At 38.9% G+C, this 26601-nt stretch overlaps 5 protein-coding genes across 5 annotated transcripts; 2 read left to right on the top strand and 3 right to left on the bottom strand.

The window, feature by feature from the left end:
• Positions 1 to 858: 858 nt before the first annotated feature.
• Positions 859 to 4149, bottom strand: PKNH_1339000 (conserved Plasmodium protein, unknown function; the record flags this gene model as incomplete). The annotated part of the gene is made up of 1 exon (XM_002260784.1): positions 859 to 4149. The coding sequence occupies one exon, from the start codon at positions 4147 to 4149 to the stop codon at positions 859 to 861; it is 3291 nt and encodes a 1096-aa protein (XP_002260820.1).
• Positions 4150 to 7247: 3098 nt separating this feature from the next.
• Positions 7248 to 10109, top strand: PKNH_1338900 (ATP-dependent rRNA helicase SPB4, putative; the record flags this gene model as incomplete). The annotated part of the gene is made up of 1 exon (XM_002260783.1): positions 7248 to 10109. The coding sequence occupies one exon, from the start codon at positions 7248 to 7250 to the stop codon at positions 10107 to 10109; it is 2862 nt and encodes a 953-aa protein (XP_002260819.1).
• Positions 10110 to 11205: 1096 nt separating this feature from the next.
• On the bottom strand, positions 11206 to 13579 carry PKNH_1338800 (thioredoxin-like protein, putative; the record flags this gene model as incomplete). Its single annotated transcript, XM_002260782.2, has 3 exons — positions 11206 to 13051; positions 13257 to 13330; positions 13514 to 13579. The coding sequence occupies 3 exons, from the start codon at positions 13577 to 13579 to the stop codon at positions 11206 to 11208; spliced, it is 1986 nt and encodes a 661-aa protein (XP_002260818.2).
• Positions 13580 to 16137: 2558 nt separating this feature from the next.
• Positions 16138 to 16914, top strand: PKNH_1338700 (glutathione S-transferase, putative; the record flags this gene model as incomplete). The annotated part of the gene is made up of 2 exons (XM_002260781.1): positions 16138 to 16175; positions 16335 to 16914. 2 exons carry the CDS (start codon positions 16138 to 16140, stop codon positions 16912 to 16914), a joined length of 618 nt encoding a protein of 205 aa, XP_002260817.1.
• Positions 16915 to 17832: 918 nt separating this feature from the next.
• Positions 17833 to 24242, bottom strand: PKNH_1338600 (conserved Plasmodium protein, unknown function; the record flags this gene model as incomplete). The annotated part of the gene is made up of 4 exons (XM_002260780.1): positions 17833 to 17887; positions 18076 to 18318; positions 18526 to 18590; positions 18720 to 24242. 4 exons carry the CDS (start codon positions 24240 to 24242, stop codon positions 17833 to 17835), a joined length of 5886 nt encoding a protein of 1961 aa, XP_002260816.1.
• Between the last annotated feature and the right edge of the window lie 2359 nt (positions 24243 to 26601).

Raw genomic sequence — 26601 nt, 5'->3', positions numbered from 1 at the left:
ACATGCATCGCTTGAGATTTATTCTTTTAATTTATAAAAAGAGAAAAAGCAACTCATGCTTTTGTTCTTTTCCCAATTTTTACGATTTACCGATATCAGAAAAGAAAGGCCATTTATTCTGCTCACGTTTGGACAAATATGCATGTTTTATGCGGTCACTCAGAAACAGCGGTCAGAACTCCTTATTTGCGCAGGGCAGTTAAAACAGCGTTCCAATTTTCTGTTTTCCTGTGTCAGACGCCCTTTTCGTGTTTCTTCCCTTTTTAAATAATAATCCAAACAAGCAATTAAAAGAAAAAAGAAAAAAAGCAACTGAGGCGATTAAAAATAAAATTTCGCAAAGATTAAAATGTTGGCACACGTGCACGAATGATGTATGCACGTGCATAAGCATCTACTCAAAATAAGCAAAATAATAAAACACTAAAAAGGGAATAATTATTTGTTATAAGGAGGGGGGGAAAAAAAAAACAGGGGAGAGAGGGTAACCGAAATGAAAAAGAAACATGTGGCTCATTTAAAAATTACTTAAAAACGTGCACAACAAAGGGAGCAAAATTAATACGTCAAGAGGAGATGCAAAAAAAGGGTAAAAAAAAAAAAAAAAAAAAAAAAAAAGGAATAAGGGGACACATTAAAAAGCCGTTTAAAATAAGAACAAAATGATATTTTAAAAAGACGTTTAGAAAATGAACAAAAATGAGACTTTAAAAAGTCGTCTAGAAAGAACAAATTGGCGACAAAATTTTACCCCTTTCGCCACACCCACACACATACGTGCAGGAACATTCTCTCCTCCCCCTCCCCCATGAACAGTGAAATTTATAAAAAAATTCACGAAACGATGTCAACGTGGAATTATTCGTCGTACTTTATAAAGAGCATTTTCTTCAGCTCAAGTGGTTCCAATGTGTCCAAATGGGAAAAATTTACATTATCAATATAGTCCAGGTGCAGGGCTGAAAATTCACCAAATTTTGTTTCATCCAATTTATCGGAAAAGGCATTTAAACGAATAGAATATTTCCCTTTAGAAAGAGACTCACATTTTAAATAGTTTAATTTATTAAGAGTTGTAAGCTCAATGGATTTGTCAAGCAGTTTTAAATCTATGTTATGTTTTATGTCTGACAAAATGGCATTTCTCTTCACTTTAATTTCTCCAATTACTTTGAGATACCTCTCTTCTCCTTGTTCATTTTTCAGACATAGAATAAAATCTGTATTTGCACTACTTGTTGTACTTTCACTACTTTTGGAATACAAAACAGAGTACAATTCCTTTTCCGTTTTTTTTATGAACTCACTCGATTCGGATGCTTTCATGACCATTTTGGTACTCTCATTTGGCTTCGCAGGTAGAGGGTCTGCTTCTTTCACTACCTTTTCATCTTTACAGTCATAGAAGGTCATCTGATTGCTGTCCATCAATTGGGCTCCTTTCCCAGGGGTTATCAATAAGCTGTCATTCAATGAGGTATTCAATTCTTCTTCGTGAACTCTCTCCCCAATTTGTACGTTCTGCATCATTTCTACGTCTTCGCAGTAGACCCGCGTGTGTTGGTCGATAGGTGGTGGGCAAGAAACATGGTCATCCGCGTTGCACTTTAAGTTAGTATAATCCGTTTGGCTAATTTTTTCCTCCTTAGAAGGCTCTTCTCTGTTTGTGTTACCTTGCAGAAAATTTTCCCCTTCCGATTTGTGCAGATTATATTTGCTCTCATGCGAAATGTGATGTTGTGAGTTGCCCTGCAAATGAGCCTTTTCGCAGATGCTGGCCTTATTTAAACTTTTCGAGGCACCGTTAATTGGGGATCCCTGATACTGCATTCCGCTGAGGCGATCTCCAGAGGTGCTAACTTTTTCCCTCACCATTGCTACGACGCTGTTGGAGTGGGCAATCCGGTTGGTGGTTTCACCCGTGGAGCTTCTCTCGTGCCCAGGAGTGACAAAACTGGAGCGAAAAAGGTTGCACAAGTTGTTCATGTATGGTCTTTTCTTCTGATCACTTTGAAAAAAATGGGAGGAGCTTACTTTCGGAGGTGTCATCGTCCTTGGTGTTACCATGTCCTTGGGTGGTGTCATATTTTTTGGAGGTGTTACCCCCTTTGGGGGTGTTAACGATGGATATTTCGTAACTGGAGTACCCGCAGGAACAGTGTGGTTACTTCCCTCGTCATGTTCTTTCGTGACACTTCTGCTTATCTCCTTGCACAACTCAACACATGCATTCAGCAGTGTCACTGGAAGTTCCTTCGTGTGATTAGTCGATTTTAACGTGCCTTTTACTTTTTCTTCCTTCTTAATGGAATCCTTTATGCACAAAGGGGAAATTCTGCTTTGGCAAATTTTGTTGATCTTTTTAATACTTTCATTAAATTGGGTATTTGGAGAATCCTCTTTGATCATTTTGTTAACTGACGTGGATGCTTTACTTACTACGGTATTATCCTCTACACTAATCTTCCTCGGTGTGCTGTTAAGGTTTGCGAAGGAGTTCAAATTGTCGATGTAATGTACGGGTTCATTTTCTATGGAAGGCATTTCAATAATTAAAAATATTAATATGGATATATTCGATTCCTGTTCCTCACTTTGATTGATTAGTGAAAAATTGGTTGACACAATTTTGCTAGCTTTCCCATTTTCCGCGTTGGTAATTAATGTCTTTTGTATGCAGTTGTCTTTACTGTACATACACAAATTATTTATGTTAAAAATGTTAGCCATTTTATTGTACTTAATTTTGTATATATATTTTGCGTTTGTTCTTTTGTCCATATTTTCGATGCCCAGGAAAAGGCTATCTTCATCTTTGACTTGATCAATGTCCACCACCGAGTTGTTTAACAGGGTCGATTTGCTTTTCGACTTGTTAATAATAAATAAGTTATATTTATTAATTTGCCTGTTTATATCACTACAATGGTTGATATTTTTCTCCACACATTTGCACACCAATTCGCATTGTTCTCCTTCTATATTTCCCCTCAAAACTAAGTCGCACTTTCTGTTGGATGAACCTATAACAAATTTTTGCTTTTTTATATTTATAATTTCTGGTATTCTATTTAGCTTTCTTTTATTTTCTTCTCCACACGGATTATCTCCACTACTGTAATTAATTCTTTCCAAAGAGTAAAAGACGTTTTTGCCTTTCCCATAACTATATATATTGTATTTACTGTTTGGTACAAAGTTGCTGTTATTGCGAGTGCTATTTTTCATGAATTCGTTTATTGACTTCCTTATTTGCTTATTCTTAATGGTCGCCATTTTTTTTTTTTTTTTTTTTGAACTCTCATTTGGGTGACTCCTTTTGCTCGCGTCCTTCGCCCCATTTGAGTAGGTTGCCTTACTCATCTTCAGTCTTTTCTGCAGAAAAATTTCCTCTTTGTAGTCGGAATCGGATCCGCTTTTTATCTTTTCGTCTGGGAGGTCGTCCTTCACGGGGGATGCTTCCTTTTTTCCTTTCCGCTTGGGTACTTTACCCGCTTGCATTTTCTCCTTTTCCTTCCCCTGCAAATTACTCCCTATTCTCATTTTGCACACCATGAGGGAGTTACCTTTGCTTTTCTGCGCTCTCCCCTTGTTTGCATTTCCTTTTAGCCCTGTTCCCTTCGAATTCGTGTTCCCCTTGTTTAACGATGCGTTTTTTTTCTTATTCATCACGACGACAACGCCCTTTTCAATTTTTTTCTTATTCACTTTTGAGGCATTCCTATGATTGTCACCTAACATGGTCTTCCCCTGGTTTCCATTTAACGTGACCTTCTTAACCAATCTGTTCTGCTTCACACCATTTCCCTTCTTGATGTAAGTGCCCGCCTGGGCGTTCCCTTTCTCTCCCTTTTGCAATTTATCTCTGTCTCTACTTGGTGCTTTTTCCTTAAGCTTAACTTTTAGGATTGTCCTTAAGCTCACATTGCGCCCCGCGGTTTCTCCTCCATTCGAACCATCCTTTAATCCCGAATAACCATTTTTCTCTATCAGTTTGGCTTTGTCTTCGCTGAGCTGTAACAGTCTGATACTTCTCCTTCTCTCTGTGGAGGGATAGTCATAAGTGGCTATTTCTTCCTTCTTTCCTTCTTCACTTTGGACATGGTTTTCATTTTGTTTTTGGATTTCCTGGACAATGTTCAGCGTCATGCTTATCTTGTCCGCACGATGGTTGCGACTTCTATGTTGTCTTCTTTGGTGTAGCTCCTATGTCTTAGCTGCTCAGGTGTTACTTGTTCGTCTTCCCTCCCCTGGAAGTAACATCCCTCCGTTTTAAAACAACGCCTTTCTTGTGCGTAAATTTGTACTTTCCTCGTCCTTCCTTGCTGAGGAAAAATATTGCCCTACGAGACCTTTCAGCGTTTTTTTTTATTTTTATTTTATTTTTTTTTTCCTCGTTTGGATTCAACACTTCAACATATGCGACTTTTCCCTTTTCCAATTTCCCTTTCCTTTTCGTCCCTTTTATGCTCCACCACCCGTGCAACAGGGCCCATGGGGAGCACCTTCAAAAGCCACACGGAAGGAAATACACCTCCAGACGGCTCATACAAATAAATCGAAATGCATACACTTATAGTATTTGCATCCACACATATGTCTGTGCTTAAAAAGAAAAAGTCAACGCACTCTGGGTAAGTGCCCTTTCAAATGAGTGGTGTCAAATGGGGGTTGTGGTTTGCTATTTGTGCCATTGATTCCCGCAAACACACAGAGCTGGGTGTGCACAAAAATATTACGCCTTATGCGCGTATGGTTATGTATCATCAAGTTACCTTAAATGAAACTTTGGCACAAAATGGGAAAAATTATCCACAACAAAAATGAAAAGGGAAAAAGAATAAGTTTGGGTGGGTAATAAATGACATGATATGTTATTTAAAATGATAAAAAAAGTACAGCACACTGGACTCAAATTGAGGGAAAAAAAAAAAAGAAAAGAAAAGAAAAGGAATAATAAAACCAAAGGAAGCAAGAGAAGAAAAAGGCTATTAAAAGATGGAGTAACAAAATTCTTTTTTTTTTTTTTTTTTTTTTTTCCCTCAATTTGTCAGAACGTATTTTACATGAGCTGATACGATGTGTATTACGGAAAGTGTAAGCTGAAACTTCAGAGACGAGGATGAGGGATGACGGGAAATTAAAAAAGGGGAATTCACTAATGGAAAGCGAATTGTTTGCGCAGAGTGGGTGTTTGAGAAAACAACTTCCAACTCAACAGGCGGGATGCCGAATGCGCTGGTATTAAAAGAAGCAAAGCAAAGTAGGGCTTCGCCAGGTACTGTTTGTTACTTTGCTTTGCTTCACTTGTTTGCTTTTTCTACCCCTTCTTTCCAATTTTTTTTTTTTTAAATGACAATTTATTCCCAACTTAGCTGAACGGTGCGCACAGCAAGGAAATTCCGTTCCCCCGGTTGGAATTTCTTTCCGTACCAATTGTTAATGTATTATTGTCTTTTAGAAAAAGCCTCCCTTTAGCAACTGAGCTGGAAAATTATGCACACAAAACTTCTGCAGCTTAATTCAGGTTGACCTTCCTTCTGCCACATAATGTGCAAGTGACTAGGACTTAAAAAAAAAAAAAAAAAAAAAAAAAAAAGAAACTACACGACGTTTGATGTGACGACAAGTATTTACTGAAAATAGTGAACGTAAGAAAGATGCTTTTCTTTTCACCTTTCTCCACTCTTTTATGTAAAATGTTACTATGCTCTATTTGGCCAACCTCGCACTGCTCAGTTCCATTCTGTCCTGTTACACTTCCCCTTTTTTTTTCAAACTCAATGGAGCGCGTCCACTTTGGAGTTAGATTCCAAAGCGATATTCCAGTTCCAAATTGCAATTTGCAAGCTTCGGAATTTTTAGGGGTTACAAGGTGTAGTGGAAAAAAAAGAAAAAAAAAAAAATGCGTAGCAATAGAGTGGACCAATCATTTAACAAGCTGTGCTCCAAGCGAATGTCAAGAAAAATCGCTTGATCCCCCCTTTTGATTAAATATTTCAGCCCTCTATTTGTTCCTGTGCAATCATCTATTTTTGTTTCTATAGCAAAGCTAAGGTGAGCTAATGGGAAGGGACATTCATTTTGGCATAGGAATTCTCCTTCTTTCTACCAGCGCGATAAGTCCACATGTGGAAGGGGTACATAGTGGGAATTCCATCTAGTACCTAACCGTTTAGTAATTACCAAATAGAAATTGTTATTTCTTCCTATTTCTTGCTCTATTTTGGGATAATCATACGGGAGGTACTTGGGGAATAAACACTATAAATGAGGAAGAAATTTCTCCCTTTCTATATTAGTCAATCCGTTAATATGAATAAACGGGGAGCTAGCATTCGCCCGTTACATGTACTTCTATGCATGTACGCCGATTTGCCAACGCGATGTTGCAAAGTAGGTAGAAAGTGGGGGTGGCCATTCTTCTAGACTTTGGCTAGCAGTTCCCTGGTGTTGTTTCCTCAATTTTTTTTTTTTTTTTTTTTTTTGCGCCTCCGACGCATTTTCCACAAGTATGAACGATTGCAGAGACGAGAAAAAGAAACATGGAGGGAATAAACTTCTCAGAATTAGCATAGGACTCTAGTGTTTAGCCTTTTTTTTATCAATATATACTGTCCTATTTTGTTTTTTTTTCGTTGTTTTTCCCAACTGAGCATCGTCCAAATGTTAAGAAACTGTGCCTTTTCCATTTTGTATGAATAAAAATGGCCAAATGGTACGAGCGGAATGTCCACAAATTTGCAAAAATAAAAATAAAAAATAAAAAAAAAGGAAAAAGTTCAAATAAAAAGAGGAACAAATAATTTAGGACTTTTTTTTTTTTTTTTTTTTCAAGCTAAATATTCTCTACCTCCCAGGCGCAATTGGCAGAACGGTTCCCCGCAGGAAATACTTAAGAAAAAAAAAAAAAAAAAAAAAAAAAAAAAAAAAAAAAAATTCATAAGTTGTTATAAAAATACATACCGCTGTTATTATTTTGCGGACGACCAACCAAATGAAGGGAGGCAGTTTTTTTTTTAGCCCCTTGGAATTTTTGAAGGAAAAAAAGGAGAACGCGCAAATTATAAAAATTACAAGTTACAAATTACAAACGCGTAAATGGCGGGGTGTACAGGTTGCTCGCCATTAAAAGAAAAAATGACTAATTCTCCAGTTTTATTTTATTTTTTATTTTTTTCTTTTGCCACCATATGAATGAGCAACGTATAATTTGCAAGTAGTGCCAAGTGATGAGTATGGACAAGATGAGCGAGAATGAGGGGAAGCAGCCCATAGGAGCTACTTCTCTCTTACGGGAGCTGGAACTGACGAAGAAACGATCGCAGAAAACGCCCTTCACGCAGTTGAACCTAGACGAATCTATACTATTTTCTCTGCTGATTCAAAGGTACCTCTTCTGTGCCAACATACAGGAAAAGGCCATTCCCCTCATTGGGAAGAAGGAAAATGTCCTCCTACACTCCGAAACGGGTAGCGGAAAAACGCTATGCTTCGTTATTCCTATGCTAGAAAATTTGGTGAAGTCCAAACTGGGGGCCTTAAGAAGAGAGTTCCTTTTCAAGTCCACATGTGAGGAGGCGAAGGAAGAAGAAGAACAAGACGATTGTTACGATGAGGAGAGAGTCAACTGTATCTACAACAAATTTGAAAATGTAAACATAGAGAAGAGCATCCCCCCTGTTGACATAAATGTAGCCAAGTTTATTCAGTATATCCGAACCTCTTTGGAGGATACCCCCTACAAGAAAGATGCCGCCGTTGGGAATGGAGGGAGGAGAGTTAACAAAGATGATCCGCACCCACCCCGTGGTAAGAACATGCACTGCGAATCGATTGAAGGCGTTGTAAAAAGATGCATTCGGTGCACCATGACTGAGAACAAGAGTAAACAGAACATACACGTGAACGGAGTTATTATAGCCCCCACCAGGGAGTTATGCATACAAATATTCGACGTAGTAAATAAATTTCTCTTTTTCATAAGATTATATTTTGCCAAAATTTTTAACATACACGTGGACGAATTGGATAAGGAAGTCTTCTTTGTGAACTCGCTGTTGTTTAGGGGTGCTGTAAAAATTGAAGAAGATTTAAAAATTATAAAAAATGAAAAGAAAAAAAAAAACAGATCCCAAATCATTGTGGCCACCCCGGGGAAGTTATCTACTCTGTTTGTTGATCACAAGTGCCACTTTGACACGAGCGAGTTAGCATATTTGATATTGGATGAGGGGGATAAATTGTTGGAAGAGAGTTTTTTAAACTATGTCCAGGATGTCGTTAAGAGCATCGCATCAAAGGATTATGCCACGTGTATTTGCAGCGCGACCTGTCTACAGGAGGAGAAGTTTTATAACTTGTTTTCTGACAAGAGGAGATCCTTTATCAAGTGTGTGGGGGGGCCAAGCCCGATTGCGTCCACTACAAGCGCACTGGGCACTGATGCAACTGCTTCCACTACCCCTGCGGGCACTGGTAGCACCCCGGGGAACACGTTTCAAATGCCAGAGAAAATCGAAAATTACTACATCACGGTGCGAAACCTGGACAAGAGTTTCTTTCTGTTCAAATTTTTGAGCACCGTGGTGCGCGAGGGGGAGACAGTGATTGTATTTTTGCCAACCTGCTTCTGCGTGGATTTCTTCTTTCACGTATTCAAGAACGTACTGAATACGGACCAGAGAACCCCGAAGGAAATTTTTAACCATATCGTAACTCTCAACAACAAACATAAAAATGTCTTCAGCCCATCTGACCTTGCGCTCTTCTGCAAAATGATTCATTACACTCAGAAATATATGGGGAAGAAAAAATTCATTCTTTTAAAAATCCACCGGAAAATGAAAGACAAAAAAAGGATAAGTGCGTATAAGAAAATAAAAGAAAATAAGAATAAGAGAAGGATAAAAATTATTCTGTGCACAGATATAATGAGCAGAGGAATTAACGTGGATATCCATTGGGTTATCAACTACGATGTGGCAAATAAAAATATGACATACATACATAGGAGTGGAAGAACAGGAAGATTTGACAAAACAGGGAAAAACATTATTCTTCTTAATAAGAAGGAGAAAGAATATATATATTTTTTAAAAAATAAAAAAGTGAATATCAGCAATTTTAGGAAAACTTCCATGTTCAGCGATATGCTCAGTTGGGAATCTCGAGTGATGCGGAATGAAGACGCATTGGACACACAAGTGCGGGAAGTAGCAAACATGGAGAAGGGAAAGATGGGGAAATCCTTCCATGAGAAAAATTTTTCATTTTATGGAAATATGCAGAGGAAACGCGTTCAAAGGAGGGAGGTAAAGGGAGGGGATGTGGAGGGACATCCTCCCAAGAGGGATGATCACATCCTTCTGTTGAACAACATGGTGAATATATTTTTAAAATACATAATTTTTTTCATAATCGAGAACAGAGAAACATATTTACTCTCGACAAAGGCATTTCTGTCGTACATTGAGTTTTACAAAAACCACCAACTGAGTTTTCTCTTCCCTTTCCACAAGCTTAATCTCGGGCACCTGTGCCACTCGTTTGCGCTGGTGAAAATCCCCAAATTTAAGGAGAAGGGCCAAATTAAGAATTTCAAACGGGTGGGCCTGAACACTTCCGACATACCATACAAAAATGAAGAGAAGGAGAGAAAGCGGCAGGAGGAACTGACACGTTTGGAACAGTTAAGAAGTGAGGAACACGCCGCCAATGAGAAAGCGGAAAGCCAGACAAACATGGAGGGAGGCAAAGCCAACAAGCGGAAGCAAGAAAAAAAACAAAAAAAAAGAAAAACCATTGTTCAGAGAAAACATGAACAAAGGGACATGGAAGAAAACGAAATTGAATCCCTATTCTTTGAAGAAAATTTGTACAAAAAATTAAAAAAAAAAAAAATTTCCAAAGATGAGTACGACAGATTGCTTAACATGGAAAACCTGGACAAAATATTTTCCACTCCGCCCAGCGGGGGGAAGAACCAGACCGTTGCCCCCCGGAAAAATCAGGCAGCTGCGTCAAACAGGAAAAGGAGCAAGAAGAAGAGAAAGGTATATAACATGAAGGTGAAGAAGAGGCGGAAGGGGGGTGGCAAACGAAGGTAATGGCGCGATGTGCTAAGGGAGTTGGTAACACAGGTTATAAGACGGAGGTACCAAAGGGGGGTCAGGGGAACCCCACTTGGCGTTTTCCCCATTGGAACATGCCTTTACCCAGGTTATAAAATATGCTTTTTTAATAGCCTACTTAAACGACTTTGTAGGGCGCGACAGTTTCATGTAGACAAGTGCCGATTGGCAATTTTTTCTTTTTTTGTTCACATCCCATTTGACGCGAGGCGAGTTGGCGCACATGTGTCGTATTTCATCCACACATACTGTCATATATAACTCACTCGTTGAGGGTGATGGGGGAAAAAACCTTTCCCAAAGCAAATCTCCTCGCAAGCGTACAATTTTGTGTAAGTAAAAATTATACGTGTGTGTATGCGCACGTAAAAGAAACTCCTATTTGTGAATGGCATGCCATTATGAAGGATGCAATCTTTTTTTCGTCATGGGGGAAATGAAAAAATTATTAAATGTGTCAATTAAAAATTTAACAAAAAAACATTTTATTCTTACGCGAAATTAATTCAAAAGGGGAAAAAAAAAATGAACATTCTTAATTATAAATGGATACACGAGAAAACGCAAAATGGAGGCATTTAAAAAAAAAAAAAAAAAAAAAAAAAAGTGTCTTTAAAAATATTTCTCCATGCTGTACAGACCAGTACGCATATAAGTATGCAAATATACACACCGCTGCGTACGACAAAGGAAGATTAATAAACCAGGCGGTAAAAAAAAAATATAATAATAAAATAAATAAATAATACGAATGTTATCATAAACATTAACGTTTTCTCATGGGGATACATAAAAAGAAAGAGGGTAAAAAAAAAAAATGTAAAATACAAACGTAGCCATAATGCTGTCCCACACGGGACTAATGAGACAATCCCATTTTTGCAACAATTTGCTATAATGGGGAAAAAAGAATTGACAACTTATGGGTGATGGAATGGCCCATTTGATACACCTTAGGGTTGTCTGTACAGTGAGTGAGAAAAGGAGTTCCGATGAAGACCTCCCCCCCCTAACAGTACACACATACAATTGTGCAGTGACAATATTCCTTAGCTACTTCCTGTCCGGAGGGCTAAACTCCCCTAGTCAACACAATAGGAGAGGCGTACAAGTCGTCGCCATAGTAACTGTTCACAAAGCTAAAGAACTTGTCCTTGTTAATGACGCTCTTGCCACCCAAATTTTCAATGACACCCAGTTTGTTCACCTTGTCCTTGAACATCTTCTGGTTAAACAAATCCAAAATGACCGCCTGGGTTGTGTTATCGACTGCGCAGAGCTTCTTTAAGGCTTCGTACTTTTTATCGTCGGTAACCAGGAAGTAAAAATTAATTTTCTTCCCCTTTCTGTTTTTATTATATTGACCAATCAAGTCATTGTACTGGTGTAGTAAATCGAGGTTGAGTTTGTCACTGAACAGGATGAAGATTGGAGAGAAGACGTTTAAGTTATTTAAGTTGCTAACATTTTCATATTTGTACATGTAGTTTTTTTCATTCGCCTTTTCGTGTAAACTTTTGTAATTATTTTGTATAAAGCTAGCTATTTCATCTTCCTTCTTCTCCACGTGGATATACTTGCTTATAATATTTCCCTTTTTGTTTACGAGAATGCAAACAGGTTTGAATGTCACGTCGAACATGTCGTAAAGGAGCAGTTTGTAAATGGCGTTATTTTCTTGTTCTCCCAGGTAGTACACATCGTCGACGTAGTTTTCCATCTGGTCGTTTGTACCACGCCCTTGGCTGCTTTGGTCAGTAGTGTTTCCCTTCATTCCCTGTTTTTCAGCCTCAGAGAGTGCGGACTGTCCTTCCTTTTTGCTTGACTCGTGTGTATCCTTCTCGTTACCAATTTTTTCATTAGGAATATTTCCCTCCGTTTTTTCACCAGCCAGTGGGCCTACCTTCTCAGCTTCTTTTTGACTCACCATGCCATCTCCCTTCGAGGTGGTATTCCCCTTCATCATTTCCATGTCCTTCACAAAAATGATATCCACGTTAATATTTTTTGCGGCCAGTTTTTTCTTTATCTTGAGGAGGGACTGGAGGTCCCCCTTGTTTTCCTTCTCATTGTTAAAATAAAAAAGTACATAATCTGAATTTAATTTTTTAAAATCGTACTTTCGATTATTTTTATCATATAGCCAATTAATATACGTCAAATGATTAACATCTCTGTACGGAAAATCTTTCTTTTGGTGAAGAAGCAAATAATTAATATTGTCATTAATAATGTTCATATTTTTATCCAACAATACCATCGTGGGGATATTCATAATATTATAATTTTTTATCATTTTTAAAATTTGTTTTTTATCGTGAAATAATATACTGTACCAGTTGTTCATATTGCTAAAGTGTTTAATGTTAAAAAGAAGTTTACTGTCCAGCGGCACATAGACAATGTTGACATTTTTTTTTTTATTAATGTCTTGGTAAATTTCCTTCAACCTTTCAGCATATGTCTTAATATTTCTTGTGTGCAAAAATCTGTCCACATTGTAGGAATGGAAAAATAAAATGGTGTATTCATTTGAAGTATCCTTTGTACTAACCTTTTTTACGTTCATGTAAAAATTTATTAGCGTTCGAATATTGTTATATATTGCATGGATTAAGTAAAATAGATTGTATGATTTTTCTTCCTCATAATTATTTCCTTGTATTAAATTGTTTTCATGCTTGTACAGGAACTTTCCCATAATTTTTTCTGCTTCCGTTAAATTTCTGTTGTCACCTTTGATTTTGCTGTATATCATGTAGGTTGCTAGGAACAGCGGGATGGACAACCCGGAGAAGCCCATCAAGCCTGCGAAGCTCACCTTCCGCAAGGGGCACTGTCGGCTCCCTCCCTGCGTACCCAGGGCGTTCCTCCTCCCCTCTTCACTTTTGTTTCTCCGAAGGTCTACATAGGCAAATCTGCGATGAGGAAATAGTTATGCGGTGATGAAGCGGTGCTCAAAAAGCGTTGGTGGGGTAAGTGGGTCAACGCACGGTCCAACTCGTGTATTCAAATGGATGTACATAAGTAGACGAAACAGTGCACACGCGAGGGAATAATCCCGCGTGATGCTACATGGATACACTCCTCCCTCCGCATTGGTAAAATTTGCAATTTCCATACTTCCTCTGTCTATTAGAGTGCCATCCTACGGGCGCATTCACGTGACTTATGGTGAACGAATTTTTTGGATTAACCTACGGGGTTCGGGTAAAGGGCAATTATGATGACATGTGAAGTGTGCCACGAGGTGTAGGTGCAGGCCAATTGGCAAGATCTACGTGCATTAAGGATGCATACAGGGGTGTGTACTCTCATATGTCTATGCCAACTGCGCCGCACACCTGGGACGCAGCGGATTATCTCTCCCTCCCCCTTACCGCATTCACATTTTGTACAAACACTGCAATCACTTGGAAGATAAAAAGAAGAAATATCTTTATCATTCTAGGGATGCGAGAAAAACGGTCATGAAGAGACTTCCCTGATGCTGTTGAAGGTAGCGATAGGTTGGCTTCTCTTTTGCTGAAGCTCTGTACCTTTTTGCTTTATTTTGGTTTCTCTTCCCCTGGGAAAATTTCAAGTCTCGTTTTGTTTGTTGTTCTACGTCCCTCTTTCGTTGATTCTGAGGTTGGATTAGTCACTAATTTTCCACTTGGGCTGTTTTCTCTTCTCCGTGGGGTTCTCCTGCAAGTGTTTTTTTTTTTTTTTTTTTTTTTTTTTTTTTCACACTCTTCGCTTTTAGATAGTTATAGATACATAGTCCTCCCCTGGAATTGCTGAGGCGGCGACGATTGCAATGATTGTCAAGGATGCTATGGGTGCTACACCTAGGATTTTTCCCCACAGCGTGTTACCCCCCGTGCGCGTTTTTGCTTGCTCTTTTTCTTTTTCCTTTTTTTTTTTTTTTTTTTCTCAATATCGTTCCGATTTTACGCTTCGAAAATGATACAGTGAGAGGAAATGGCAAACGTATATGGCGAAGGGGTATGAAAAGTTATTTTTACTTTACGCTTCGATGCCACAGCGGGAGAAACAGAAGGGAAGAGAAAAAGTTCATTTGACAATTCCTCAAATATTTTGGCGTTTTTTTTTTTTTTTTTTTTTTTTTAAAAAAGGTACAAGTCGCGGAATTCAAGTGTAGAGTCGATGGGCTAAATCAAACAGCGCTACCGTGCATGTCAGCATAAATATATACATATGTACTTGTATGCACACATGCCGGTACAGGGTGGCACCCTTTTGTATATTTTTCGAGGCGAACACACAAGCATGCGAACAAGCCTTCGCTGCTTCCGCCGGGGAGAATAATTTCACTCGGCCGTTCGTCCGGTACACACCACGAATAAACTTTTTTTATACACCGACGAGCAAATACACATGGGTTAGTTGGGGCTCATAAAATTTTCAAATTCTTTGTAGAACAACCCCCCAAAGATTAATTGCCCATAGTAGCCTTTCTACGAAGGCAAGTTTTTTTTTTTTTTTTTTTTTTTTTTTTTTTTCCACCCTTTTGATGTATCCTAATTTTTTGAACAAGTCGAAAAGGGAAAGAGACGTGAAATGGTAATACTGGAACAATTAAAAGATCAAATGGACGAGTGGGCAACAAAGAGGTGTGGCTCAGGTTGCGTGACTGCCCCACATTGTTATAAGTATGCACATATATATACTCATATGTAGGCACGTTTATGCAAACACAACATTGAGTGTATGTATGGCGAAACTGCTAAACGGTGAAGTAGGAACTTCACTGTGCAAAAGATGTCGAGTGTAAGTATAAAACCGAGTTGAGTGTTTTTGTGAGCTTTTTACATTACAGAGCTACAAAAAAGTAAAAAAAAAAAAAAAAAAAAAAAAAGGAAAAACCTAGCATTAAGAACAATCTGTTTTTCTTTTTTTTCTTTTTTTTTTTTTTTCCTCCAAATGTATCCATACGAATATGCACATACATGAGCATCCATCATCCAGTATACGACCAGAGGATTATCCATTTTTTAAGCGCTCCCTTTTTTTTTTTTTTTTCTTTCTGTACAGATTGTTTTTCGGCTAAAGGGCACATAAGGCCGACGCGAAGAATCATTCAAACATCGATACAAACGTTTTTATCCCATTGCATATGCATCAACATAAGTTAATCTTTGGAGTGATTTGAAGAGTACGTTATAGGCCTCATATTTTCTCCCCCTACCTTTGTTACTTCATCCCCATATTAATTCGCAACTTCTTCACACTTCACCACTGCGACACAGTTTTATTGCATTCCACAGTATCCCTCCTCTTTCAAAAGAAGTAGCTCTTTTGGTAGAAAATTGACTGCGAAATTTCCTCCGTTTCTTCAGTTTTTGCCTTTCCCCCTCCGCCAATTAAAAATTCTCTTTATTTTGCGGCATCAGCACGTTGCTATTTCCCAAGGCGTGTGTTACGCACAATTATTTGCTCATTTTATTTTTTTTTTATTTTATTTCTTTTGCTATTTGTTTATAGTCCAAAAATCGCTAGGGGGGGGGTCTTTGAAAGTTGTGCCGTCGGAAAAAAGCGAGATATACGAATGCCGTGACCAGCTACATAGTGGTTTTGTTTCACCCGGCCCCATTTGCCATACATAATTTTTTTTATTTATTTATTTTTTTTTTTTTGTTCAATATTTTTAATTTCGCTCCAAAAGTGCTGGTAATACTCATTGGCTTAAGGCAAGGGAGGAAAAAGGGAATAAATGGGGGGTGACCCAAATAAACAGTGAAGTGAGGTACCTTTCACAGAGACATTTCTCTCCCTTCCCCTGCGTTCTTATAAAGCAACGGGGACGCTTTAACCGACGCAGCCCTTTCCTGATCAGTCGAGACAGATATTACATTTTTGCAGACCGCTCGCAGTAGTAGCAGTGGAAGAAGGGATGAAGCATATGTGCACATCGCAACTACACCTGCCCATATTACAAACGTTGCACATTTCCATTTTGAAAATTTGAAAGGGACCCACGAGTCTTTCGTTGCATATCAAAATGGCGGAGGAGATAGTCTTATATTATTTCGACGCGAGGTAAGAAATAGGGGGGAAAAGGCATCCTGCACACATAATGATAACGGTATAATGGGAATATTTCACGGCATGTCTGCTTTGGAAACCGCAAAGTGACTTCCCCTTAACATTTTTTTTTTTTTAAAATGCGCTGTTTAACCTACCCTCCCCCCATCGCAGGGGCAAAGCTGAACTGATTCGGTTGATCTTCGCCTACCTGGGAATCAAGTACACGGACAAACGGTTTGGCGAAAAAGGAGACGCCTTCATCGAGTTTAAGAATTTCAAAAAGGAAAAGAAAACCCCCTTTGAGCAAGTGCCCATACTAGAAATGGACAACATAATATTTGCTCAAAGTCAGGCCATAGTAAGGTACCTATCAAAGAAGTACAAAATAGGTGGGGATACTGATCTGGATGAATTTTACGCAGACATGATTTTCTGTGGAGTACAAGACATACATTATAAATTTAACAACACAAATTTGTTTAAGCAGAATGAGACTACCTTTCTTAATGAGGAATTGCCAAAATGGTCAGGATACTTTGAGAACATTTTGAAAAAAAACAAGTGCCATTATTTCGTTGGCGATAATTTAACGTATGCCGATTTGGCTGTTTTCAATTTATATGATGACATCGAAACAAAGTATCCAAACAGTTTAAAAAATTTTCCTCTACTGAAGGCTCATAACGAATTTATTAGCAACTTACCTAACATTAAAAATTATATTAGTAATAGGAAGGAGAGCGTCTACTAAGTTTTTTTTTTATATAATTTTTTTTTTTTTAATTTCCTTTTTTTTGGGGGGTGTGGTATGGAAAAGAGGTGTTAAACGTTCATGGTTCTCCTCCCCGTTCGTTTGTTCATTCCCGGTCCGTTCATATTGGTCCGCCTTCATTTGTCGCAAGCGCGGCGTCCATTTTATCCTCCCCTTGCTTTAAAAAAAATTCTCCACCCCCTCTCTCTATATATTTATAATTTTTTTTTTTTTCGCATTTTTCCTTTTTACCAAATTTATGTACGCTTTTGCTTTTCCTACTTTGAGTGGTACCTTTTCCCCCCTCCAGCATGGCAAGGGAGGAGTTCACACACGTACACACATAAATCTCGCGGGCACAGTGAATACTCGCCAGCTCGGAAAAACGTCCCACGCACTCTACATGAGTTTCCTACAGAAATGTACTCCATGCGAATGTGCCTTTTTCTTTTTTTTTTTTTCGTTCATGCATGAGATGATACAAATACGCGCTTATATAGCAAAATTTACAAGTTTAAAAAACTTACACTTAAAAAATTAAAAAAAAAAAAAAAAAAAAAAAAAAACTTAAAAAAATAACGATTTTGTCGGGAGGATTCTACAACGAATGGGTAGATTTACTCCACCTCAATTTTTTATTCTGGTTTGACTCAACCAATGTGTACACCTCTCGTGTATTGAATAAATGGGACCCCCAAAAAACGGAATAACAAAATAGGTATGACGACAATGTTACGATATTGATAAAAAATGCAAGGGGAAGAGGGGGGGGGCGATGTCTATCCCCCTTAATCTGTTAAACACTAAACAAACTAAAAAACAAAAAGAAATATCAAATCATCCCCACAGCATCACTACGCTGACGTAAGTGACCTTAACCAAATTGGAGCCTCTCCTGAAAAATCATTTGGTTGTCTCTCATTTTTGTATGTAATTCATTATGACCTTTACGATGGGATCCTTTCCTAAATCTCTGTGGTAAGAAAAAAAAAAGGGAGGGAGGGGAAAAACACAGAGACGTGAGGTGAAGTGGTGACATGATATTAACATACAATGTGGGTAGGATGGTGGAGAGCACAGGATTAATAACAATGTGGGGTTAGGAACGCTGGGTATATATATCCCTAAAAAGGCCCACGATTCTTCCAAGTGGCTACTTACTCTAACATGCTGGTGATCTCCTCCTCCAAAAAGCTATCCTGGTGAGAATAACTGCACACACTCTTGTACACAATTTTGTAAAAGCTAATTTCGTTGGACATGCTCATTAATATTTTTAAGTGCAACTCCGATTCGGGTCCCTTGTATGTCCGTCTCTCCTCCTCCAGGCGGTGCGTGAAGATGTTGCACAGGATGTAGAATACGCTGTGTAGCACAGAGTAGAGAAAGCATATTATGAGATTCCTGCGGTGGTGGGTAGGGGGGAAAAAGGAAAGGAAAACAAATACATGATATTGGGTAGCTATGTTATGCTGGATCCCATCCATAGGCCTTTCGCACATACGGGGGTTCTTCCACTTTTGCGCGCATTCCAAAATGGGATGAAAAAAAAAAAAAAAAAAAAAAAAAAAAAAAAAAAAAAAAAGTAACGTAAGTAGCAAGCAAACAAACCTATCAAACTCCTTAACGTAGGGGATAATTTTGACAAGGAAAATGGTTAAGAGGGCGGCTCCACTCTAAAAAGGGGTGGGGGTGGGGGGGATGAAAGGTCAGTAATGGACGGAATTGTACTTGCGCATGGGGTGGTGAAACATAGGAAGTGACGCTACAACGTTGATGAAGTGGACGCTGCGCTCAGTGCTCACCTTGTAAAAGAGAAGCTTCGTTATGTACAAGTGTACGTAGTTGTAAAAGAGGAGGAGAGCCAAGATGCTCTGCACGTAGGCAATACCAATGCCAGGAGTAAACAAATAGGAGAGAGATACATCCAACAGGTAGATATATAGTGATGAATAAATGTTACTACTGTAAAGTTTACATCTAATATTAATAAACTTGTGGATGCCGCTATTTCCCAAGTGAGCTTCGTGTTCATTCATGAAAAATATATTTTGCATTTTCTCATTCTTAATAAACTTATTGAGTGTGTTTATATTAGCATTCATATGGAGAAGCTGCAATTTTAAGAACTCCTCATAATGGACCATATTTTCGAAACAATAATCCGCATGGGCAAAGAGGAAAAGGAGAAGAAGGTAGTTACTAAAGAGGGTATAAATGATGGTCATTCTCTTTTTCTTTTTTACAATTTTTAATATCTTCCTATATATGCATGCCCCTTTTTTTTTCAATATGCTACTAACAAATAAGCAGTTTATACTCTTCAATTTTTGTAGCTCCTCACTCATTTGGTTTGCATTCACGTCGAGTTTTGTTATCTCGTTGTGTACTCTCATGCAGTTTGTGGAAGTCGGAGGGGCTGTGTTTTCTTTTTCTTCACTCGTTTGGTCATTTGCACTTTTTTTACTCTGCTTCTCCTTGAAGAAGAAGAAGGATTTTTTCTTCTTTTCCTTGGGGGCCTCCACGGAACCGCCATTTTCTGTACCATCAGTACGATTGTTCGCAGCACTGTCGGAGGCAAGGATGTCCCACTCGTTGTAGCCTCCAAAATTGTAGTAGCAGTAGGTTCTGTTGAAGGGGATGACTTTGCCAAACTGGGTGGAGTTCCCCAGCTCCGCGAGGTTGTCCTTGTAGGCAAAGCGATGCTCAAAGATGTTGCTAATGTTGCTAATGTTGCTAATGCTGCTAATGTTGCTACGGTTTCTATCTGATGTAGTGCCGCTACCGTCGAGGGAAGGCTGCACATCACTTGCCTCTTTATCAGCGCAATGTGTTGTCAACCCTCGCTTCACGTACCTCGCCACATGGTCCTTGTCAAAGGATAAATTGATAAGCAAATCTGCGACAGTCGGGTAAATCAGGAATTCTGAGTTCCTATTGATGTTTCTGTAGAGTGAGTTGGTTAGGTATAGGTAAAGATGCTTGTTAACAGTAATGTCTACGTTGCTTATGTTCTTCATCAAGAACATGTTGTTATGACTACTCATCAGGGAACTGCAGATGGTTGGCTCATCGTTGGTTTTCTTCAAAAGGATAAAATTGAAGAGGGTATTTTTTTTCTTTTTAATCTCTTCATTATATTTGGATATTGTTTCTATGTGTGTATAGGGGCACTTGTCTATGTCTTTGTAAATGTTTCTTATGTCTATATAGAGGTCCCACAACATCTCCAACATTTTCTTAGTGACGGCGTCGTGCATGAGAAGCTTGGTAGTTGCAGAAGCTGTTTGATCCTGCGTGGGGGGGTTATCTTCTCTTTTTTTGTTATTTTTTTTTACACCCTTCGAGGTGAACTTGTTAATTGGTGAAGGCGCATCTTCTTTGCCTTCCCCCTTTGGTCCCTGCTCCAAGGCTACCTCACTAATTATGATATTTTTAAATTTCTCCACCACCTCATCATAGCTATCAAATAGAGGATCATTCTTCATTAGGGTTATTAAATTTCTCGGTTCATGCACCGTGGCGAAAACGAATCTACCTAGTTTGTTTGCGTTATCATACTTAGGTATGTCTATTTGACCTCCAGTTTTGTTGTCAGGCCCGCTGATACTATCTCCTTTCTTTTCGCTATCTTCTTTGGAGACTTCACATTTTATTTCTTCTTTATCTCCCACTTTTCGATGAACTGCTTGGGCACCCTCAACACCTGTGTTATCATTAAGGGCGTTATTTGGCCCTTCTGTGTCCCCTTCATTTTCAGCCTTTGAATCTACAGCGTTTATTTCCGTTGCACTGCTGGTGGTTATGTTTAAAATTTTGTTCAGATCAATGCTAAGTATATTTTCACTGTGCATGTCAAAATTACCCTCATGTAGTAGATTGTACAATTTCTCCTCCTGGTCATTGGTGTAAAGCATGGTAAAATTTTCACCGTTTGGTAGACAGTTGGTTCTTATGGTGTCCACTGCACTTGGAAGGTTTATAATTTCGCTATCACCACTGTCCACGCTGTCATTATCACCATCGCTATGATCTTCACTTGTGATGCGCTTTGCACCTCTGTGATCTCCTTGATCTGTTCCGTCATTATGAATTTCATGATCATCCTTCAGGGTTGGATTCCCTTGGCCATCATTTCTTGCTTCACTTTTGAAGTTCCATTTGCCACTATTCTTCTGTATGGAGGGGTTTATAATCATATAGGATAGTTGAATCCTGAGTAATTTATCCTTGTCACTTTTCTTCATGAGATTTCGATATTTGAAAAAATAATTATTCTGTTTAATATTTCCATTTATTTTGTTCAAAAATCTATAATAATTGTACAGGTCGTCATTTAGATCATTCGGATTCGTTTTTTTGTAACTCATCTTTAGAAAGTTCGTTAATTTTAGCATGTGTTGTTTTTTCAAACGAATTATGAAGCTTTCGCATATGGATCCATTCTTCTCATTTGAGCGTCGGTAGATCTCACTACTCATCACATTTCTCAGGGCATGACCATGTCCCTTCCCACTTGTACCTTCATACGTCAGAGAGTAACTCATTTGGTACATCTTATTGTTGCTATTATTTTTCATTCTGTCATTTTTGTAAAAATATTTTTTTGGATCATATTTATCTATGTACCCACCGGACGATGTGCTTCTCTGGAGTCTATCTCGTAACATTCCTACATGCATATTGGTAATGTTCTTGCTGGATAATATGTTGTTCCCTTTCTCCAAATGATTGCCGTGGCGACTGCGATGATTATCCTTCGCATAGTTGGGTACCCCTTTCACTTTTTGTCCACCGGATTTATTACCCTGTTGTCGATCGCGCGCTATGCGTCCATTTGGTGATATTTCCTTCCCTGGGTACTGGTCAGCCTGGTAGACTACACCCCCAGAGAAGTTCAACTGGTCGCCGAGCGGAGAATTTTTATTCTTTTCCATTAACAGGAAATCATTAGCCTTGTCATCCAAATAGTAATTATTCAATATTTTCAGCGCGTTTAAGTCATTGGTTATGTCTTGTTTTAAGTCCTCGTCTTGATTAAAGAATAATAAATCTTCCTCCACTTCCTTTACGTTCTCTATTTTTTCATTTAAATTGGCGTAATAATTTCCTTCTTCAAGATTATTCCTCAGTACGTACTCCTCCGGGGGGGGGATAATTTCGCCGTTGATTAATCGATCCTCAAATTTTATTCCTTCCTGTTGAGGTGGTCTCATATCATCCCCTATGTGTATCCCCCCCAAATGGATACCCTTGTTGGGACCAATTTGGAAGAGAAATTCACTTGAGTGATCTTCCTGTTCAGGAAAAATGAACTGCTCTTTTTTATAATCTTCTTTGTAATGCCTCAGGTCATTCACAAAATGGTCGTTAATTTTATCACTTTTCATGTAATACTCATCCTGCTTCGAAGGATACAATGATTGCTCTCCGTTCATGCTTAGCAGGAATTCATCGTTTACTTCGTTTTCCTTGAAGGGATATAAATTGGTTAGACTCGACAGGTCGGTTGGTATCTTCCCCGAGGGGTCGAGGTAGTTCTTCTCCGCTGATAACCTCAACTGCTCTATCTGACTTAGTTGGTGAAGCTGCTCCTCCTTGAGGTGCACATCATTAGTGTATGTGGCATCCATAACCGGGGGGTGTCCTTTCAAATCACGCATACTGGGCATTGCAGATATGCCTGGCATTGCAGACATGCCTGGCATTGCGGACATGCCTGGCATTCCGGGCATCCTGAACCCTCCTTCTTCCTCTCCCAAGTGACCACGCATATTTCTGAGGCTATTCAAAAATTGCAAATTTTCGTCCACTTCATTTCTGTTATCCAACATCAGTTCGTTCATGCCTCTGATGGAGAAATCCCTCTCCGAATTGTTCATCAATCTGTGTTTTAATATTCTGGCCTGCTCCGATTGGTCTGGTGCCCATGGGAGACTCTCCATTCCTATCGCTTCCTCTAAGCCATCCCCCATTAGGGGATCCTCCATGACGTTATTATTACCGTTTCCCTTTTTCACATTTTTTCTCTCCAAAATTTGCAAATAATCTGTTTCAAAATTTTCAACCAAAGTGCTCTTATCATGGATCTGTTCAAAATTGTTCATGAGATATATGTTGGAGAAATCATTCTCGCTAAGTTTGTACGAGTCGATATTTGCCTTCCGCTCGAATTCATTTTCTGCTTGGTCGTTATTTTGGTGTTCCTCCTGTTGATACAATTTCCTCTGCATGTGTTCTGTATCATTGGAGGGATTTTTAATAGCTCCCTGGTTTAAGATATTGCTTTGTACTAACTGTTTATTCTCCTCAGGAGTGTCGATAAAACTGAATGGGTCTGCACTCTCCATGGACTCATCGTCATTCATAAAATCTCCTTTTACATTATCATTTTCATTTGCGTAGAAAATATTTTTATTAATAAATTTGGTTAGGTTACACATTTTGTTGTCAAACTGGAAAAGATCATCACTTTCTTGGTTTCCTTTTTCCTTGCTATTGGAGGGGAGGCTAACATAATTCATGTGATTGCTACCATGGCCTACCTCATTTGAAGGCATTTTTTCTTCTTTAATCAGGTGAAGCCCCACTTGATGCTTTTGCTGCTCCTCCTTGTAGGTAAGGAAGGGATCTCGCTCATCTTCCTGTTTGATAAAATGAGCGGAGGCACTATCGATGAAGTCCCTTCCTTGTAGGTGGAGAAATTGGGAAGAGTCCACATTTTTATTATCTAATTTGTTTAACTTAAATAATTTTTTTTCATTTTCAATTAGGTTGTTATTCATGATGTACGAGAAATCCCCTTCAGGGTTGTCGTTGTGGCCAAACGTGATGCTGTTGATTCTATCTACATCTTCGAAGATGCTATCATTTTTGTTCAGATTAAAGGCCGAAAGATCTTCATGCGTCTGTGCACCTCCTACGTGGGGGCTATTGTCTACGCCTCTATTGGGGCCACCCCTACTTGAGGAACCCCTATTCGTGTTGCCCCTGTTTCCGTGACCACCACTCGATTGTTCGCTTTTGTGTGGCCTCCCATCGAAATTCTTCTTCTTTTTATCTCTCTCCTTTGTGTACTCATTATCATATGCACCTTTTCCGTACTTGGCGCTGTTTTTTTTTTTGTGGTAAGACGAACTGGTATTCGGGTAATAGCCACTGTTGTAGCCGTGACCTGCACTATACCCCCCGGCGTATCCGCCATTATACCCACCCCCATGGCTGGTACCATGGCTGGTACCATGGCTGGCACCATGACTGGCACCTTGGGTAGCGCCCTTTTCCCCCTTCATTTTGCTCCTAGAGCTGTTAGCGTTGTAGTTTTTCATTTTTCCTGATGGTCGCGTGACTGGTACTTTTTCGTTCGGTTGGCTCATCCACTGTTTATTCACTTGGTGGCACGCGGTGCGTTGTTCGCAGGTTAGTATGTGCACTATTGCGCGTGTGTGTGTGTGACATATGCATAAGGTATGTCTGCCTGTACATGTACACACGCTTGTTCATGCGTACACATGTGCATGCACGTATAGGTGTACACGCGTTACGGGGAAAGGGGCAGCTCCTGTGCGCTTAATACGCAAACAGTGTTAGCATACCTGCAAGGTTTCCAAAAAGGTGAATTCCTTCTTAGAACGGATTAACTCTATATGGTTAACAAATCAAAATAAAAAAAAAAAAAAAAAAAAAAAAATTATATAAGAAATAAAATTTTCCTCCCAAATGGCTATTTCTCGTCACCTTATGGGGTTTTTCCCCTTTTAGGTTTATTACCCCGTTTTCCAGTTTGAAAATATACCTCCATAAACTGAGCAACAAAATGAGAGCTTGGCGTTGTGCACGTATGATGTAAGGGAGAGGGTCGCATACGCAGTATGCACAATCGAGGTAAGGAGGGCGGTATGCTTGCGCTGCATTTCATGTAAGCACCTCGTGCCTCCTGGGGGGGAACACACAAATAGGGCTCTAAACAAATATGTACATATCTGTACGCAAGCGGACTAAGCCAAAAAAAAATAAAAAAAAAAATGACAATTCAAAATGAATTTGTTTAGAGGGATGTATGTCCATGCTCTCCCCCTTCGGGCATAATCAAACAGAGGTTAGGCTTTTTTAAAAATGCAAAACTGGGGGATAAAACATTCAAAATTCCCAAAACAATGAGAAAGCTGGAAATGGTGAACTGAAAAGCATTCAAAATAATGAAAATACGAAAGTGGAAATTTTTTTCTTTTTTTTTTTTTTTTTTTTTTCGTTCGATTTTTTCGCTGTACTGTATGGGAATCTTTTGCGGAATTTTTCCATACCTTATTTTTCCGTGCTTTTTTTTCCATACCTATTTTTCTGTGATTTTTTTTTCCATACCTATTTTTCTGTGATTTTTTTTTCCATACCTATTTTTCTGTGATTTTTTTTTCCATACCTATTTTTCCGTGCTTTTTTCCCGTACTTATTATTTTTTTTTTGGTTACCTTTTTCTTTTCCCTCTGCGCATGTACATGGAAAAGAAAACTAGGGGTGGGGGTGGGGCAAATTTGCTCTACGCGGGATTCCGAGGTGGGCGAACGCAGCAAGAGTGGTTAACAACGTACGGTATAAAAAAAAACGAAGCGTAGTCTTTTCGCCCTCTTTTTTTTTTTTTTTTTTTTTTTTTTTTTTTGAAGCTCCAATTGGATAAAAGAAATAAAGCATAGAAAGGAAATAAACCCAGTTGGGTATGCAAAGTTTTGCGCATAGAAATGGCTCCTCGGAGGTGAAAATAAAAAATTGGCCTTTCCTATACATAGCATTAAAGCATATAGGCCAGACGGCGTTTATATATATCTTCACTTTAAAGGAGAAACGTTTAAGTTTCGTTTAAACCCCGTTAATCCATTGACAGGTGCTCTATGTTTGCACATTTGGGGTTGACTTGAATTCATTATTCCTTTGGTCGCCCTTGCCGGTTGGTTTTTTTTTTTTTTTTTTTTCTGCAACTTTACCATCTGAAGTATATACCTATATCTACTAGAAAGGGAAAAAAGGCGTGCAATGAAATAGTTCAGGTAACTTCCATTTTTGAAACAAACAAAAAAGAAAAAAATATATATATACCATCGGTGTAGGATAAAATACAATGTGGCTGCAAGTTTGTTATTAGTTTTTTTCCCTTCCTTAGAGGCGTACAATTGGTAACGGTGGCGCACTGGTGGTAGGAAGATATATGTGTACAAGTTATAGATACACCTCCACCATTACCACCGCGCCTATAGTTTGTACGTGCCTCAACTTCTACCGTAACTACACGTGCTTTGCAATACAAAACTCGCCCTCGAGCATTCTATGCGTATGCCATTATGCCTTTGCCCGAAGTACAAAGTTCGAAGCGTAAAATGGCGGTACTTTAACAATCCTTTCTGTGAATGTTTTCACCACTCACAGGGCAACTTAGAGTTCGTTAAAGGGGGATTGGTGCCCCTCTTCCACGTAGAAATTCACCCTACAAAGCAAACTGTCATAACGCACAGGCAGGAAAAACGTATATGCTGTCGATGCAATGTTTAGCACGAAAAAAGAAGGATAGGAAAATTTTGCACATTTTCTTATAAGTGCCCAAAGGGTCGGCATACATATGTAAATCTTTTTTTTTTTTTTTTTTTTCGTCCTTCTAACGCGCCACAGTACTTGACGACAGTCTGTATCACCCGTTGC

This window comes from Plasmodium knowlesi (assembly GCF_000006355.2).
Source record: "Plasmodium knowlesi strain H genome assembly, chromosome: 13".
Taxonomy (NCBI): domain Eukaryota; phylum Apicomplexa; class Aconoidasida; order Haemosporida; family Plasmodiidae; genus Plasmodium; species Plasmodium knowlesi.
This window is presented reverse-complemented; position numbering and strand designations above follow the sequence as displayed.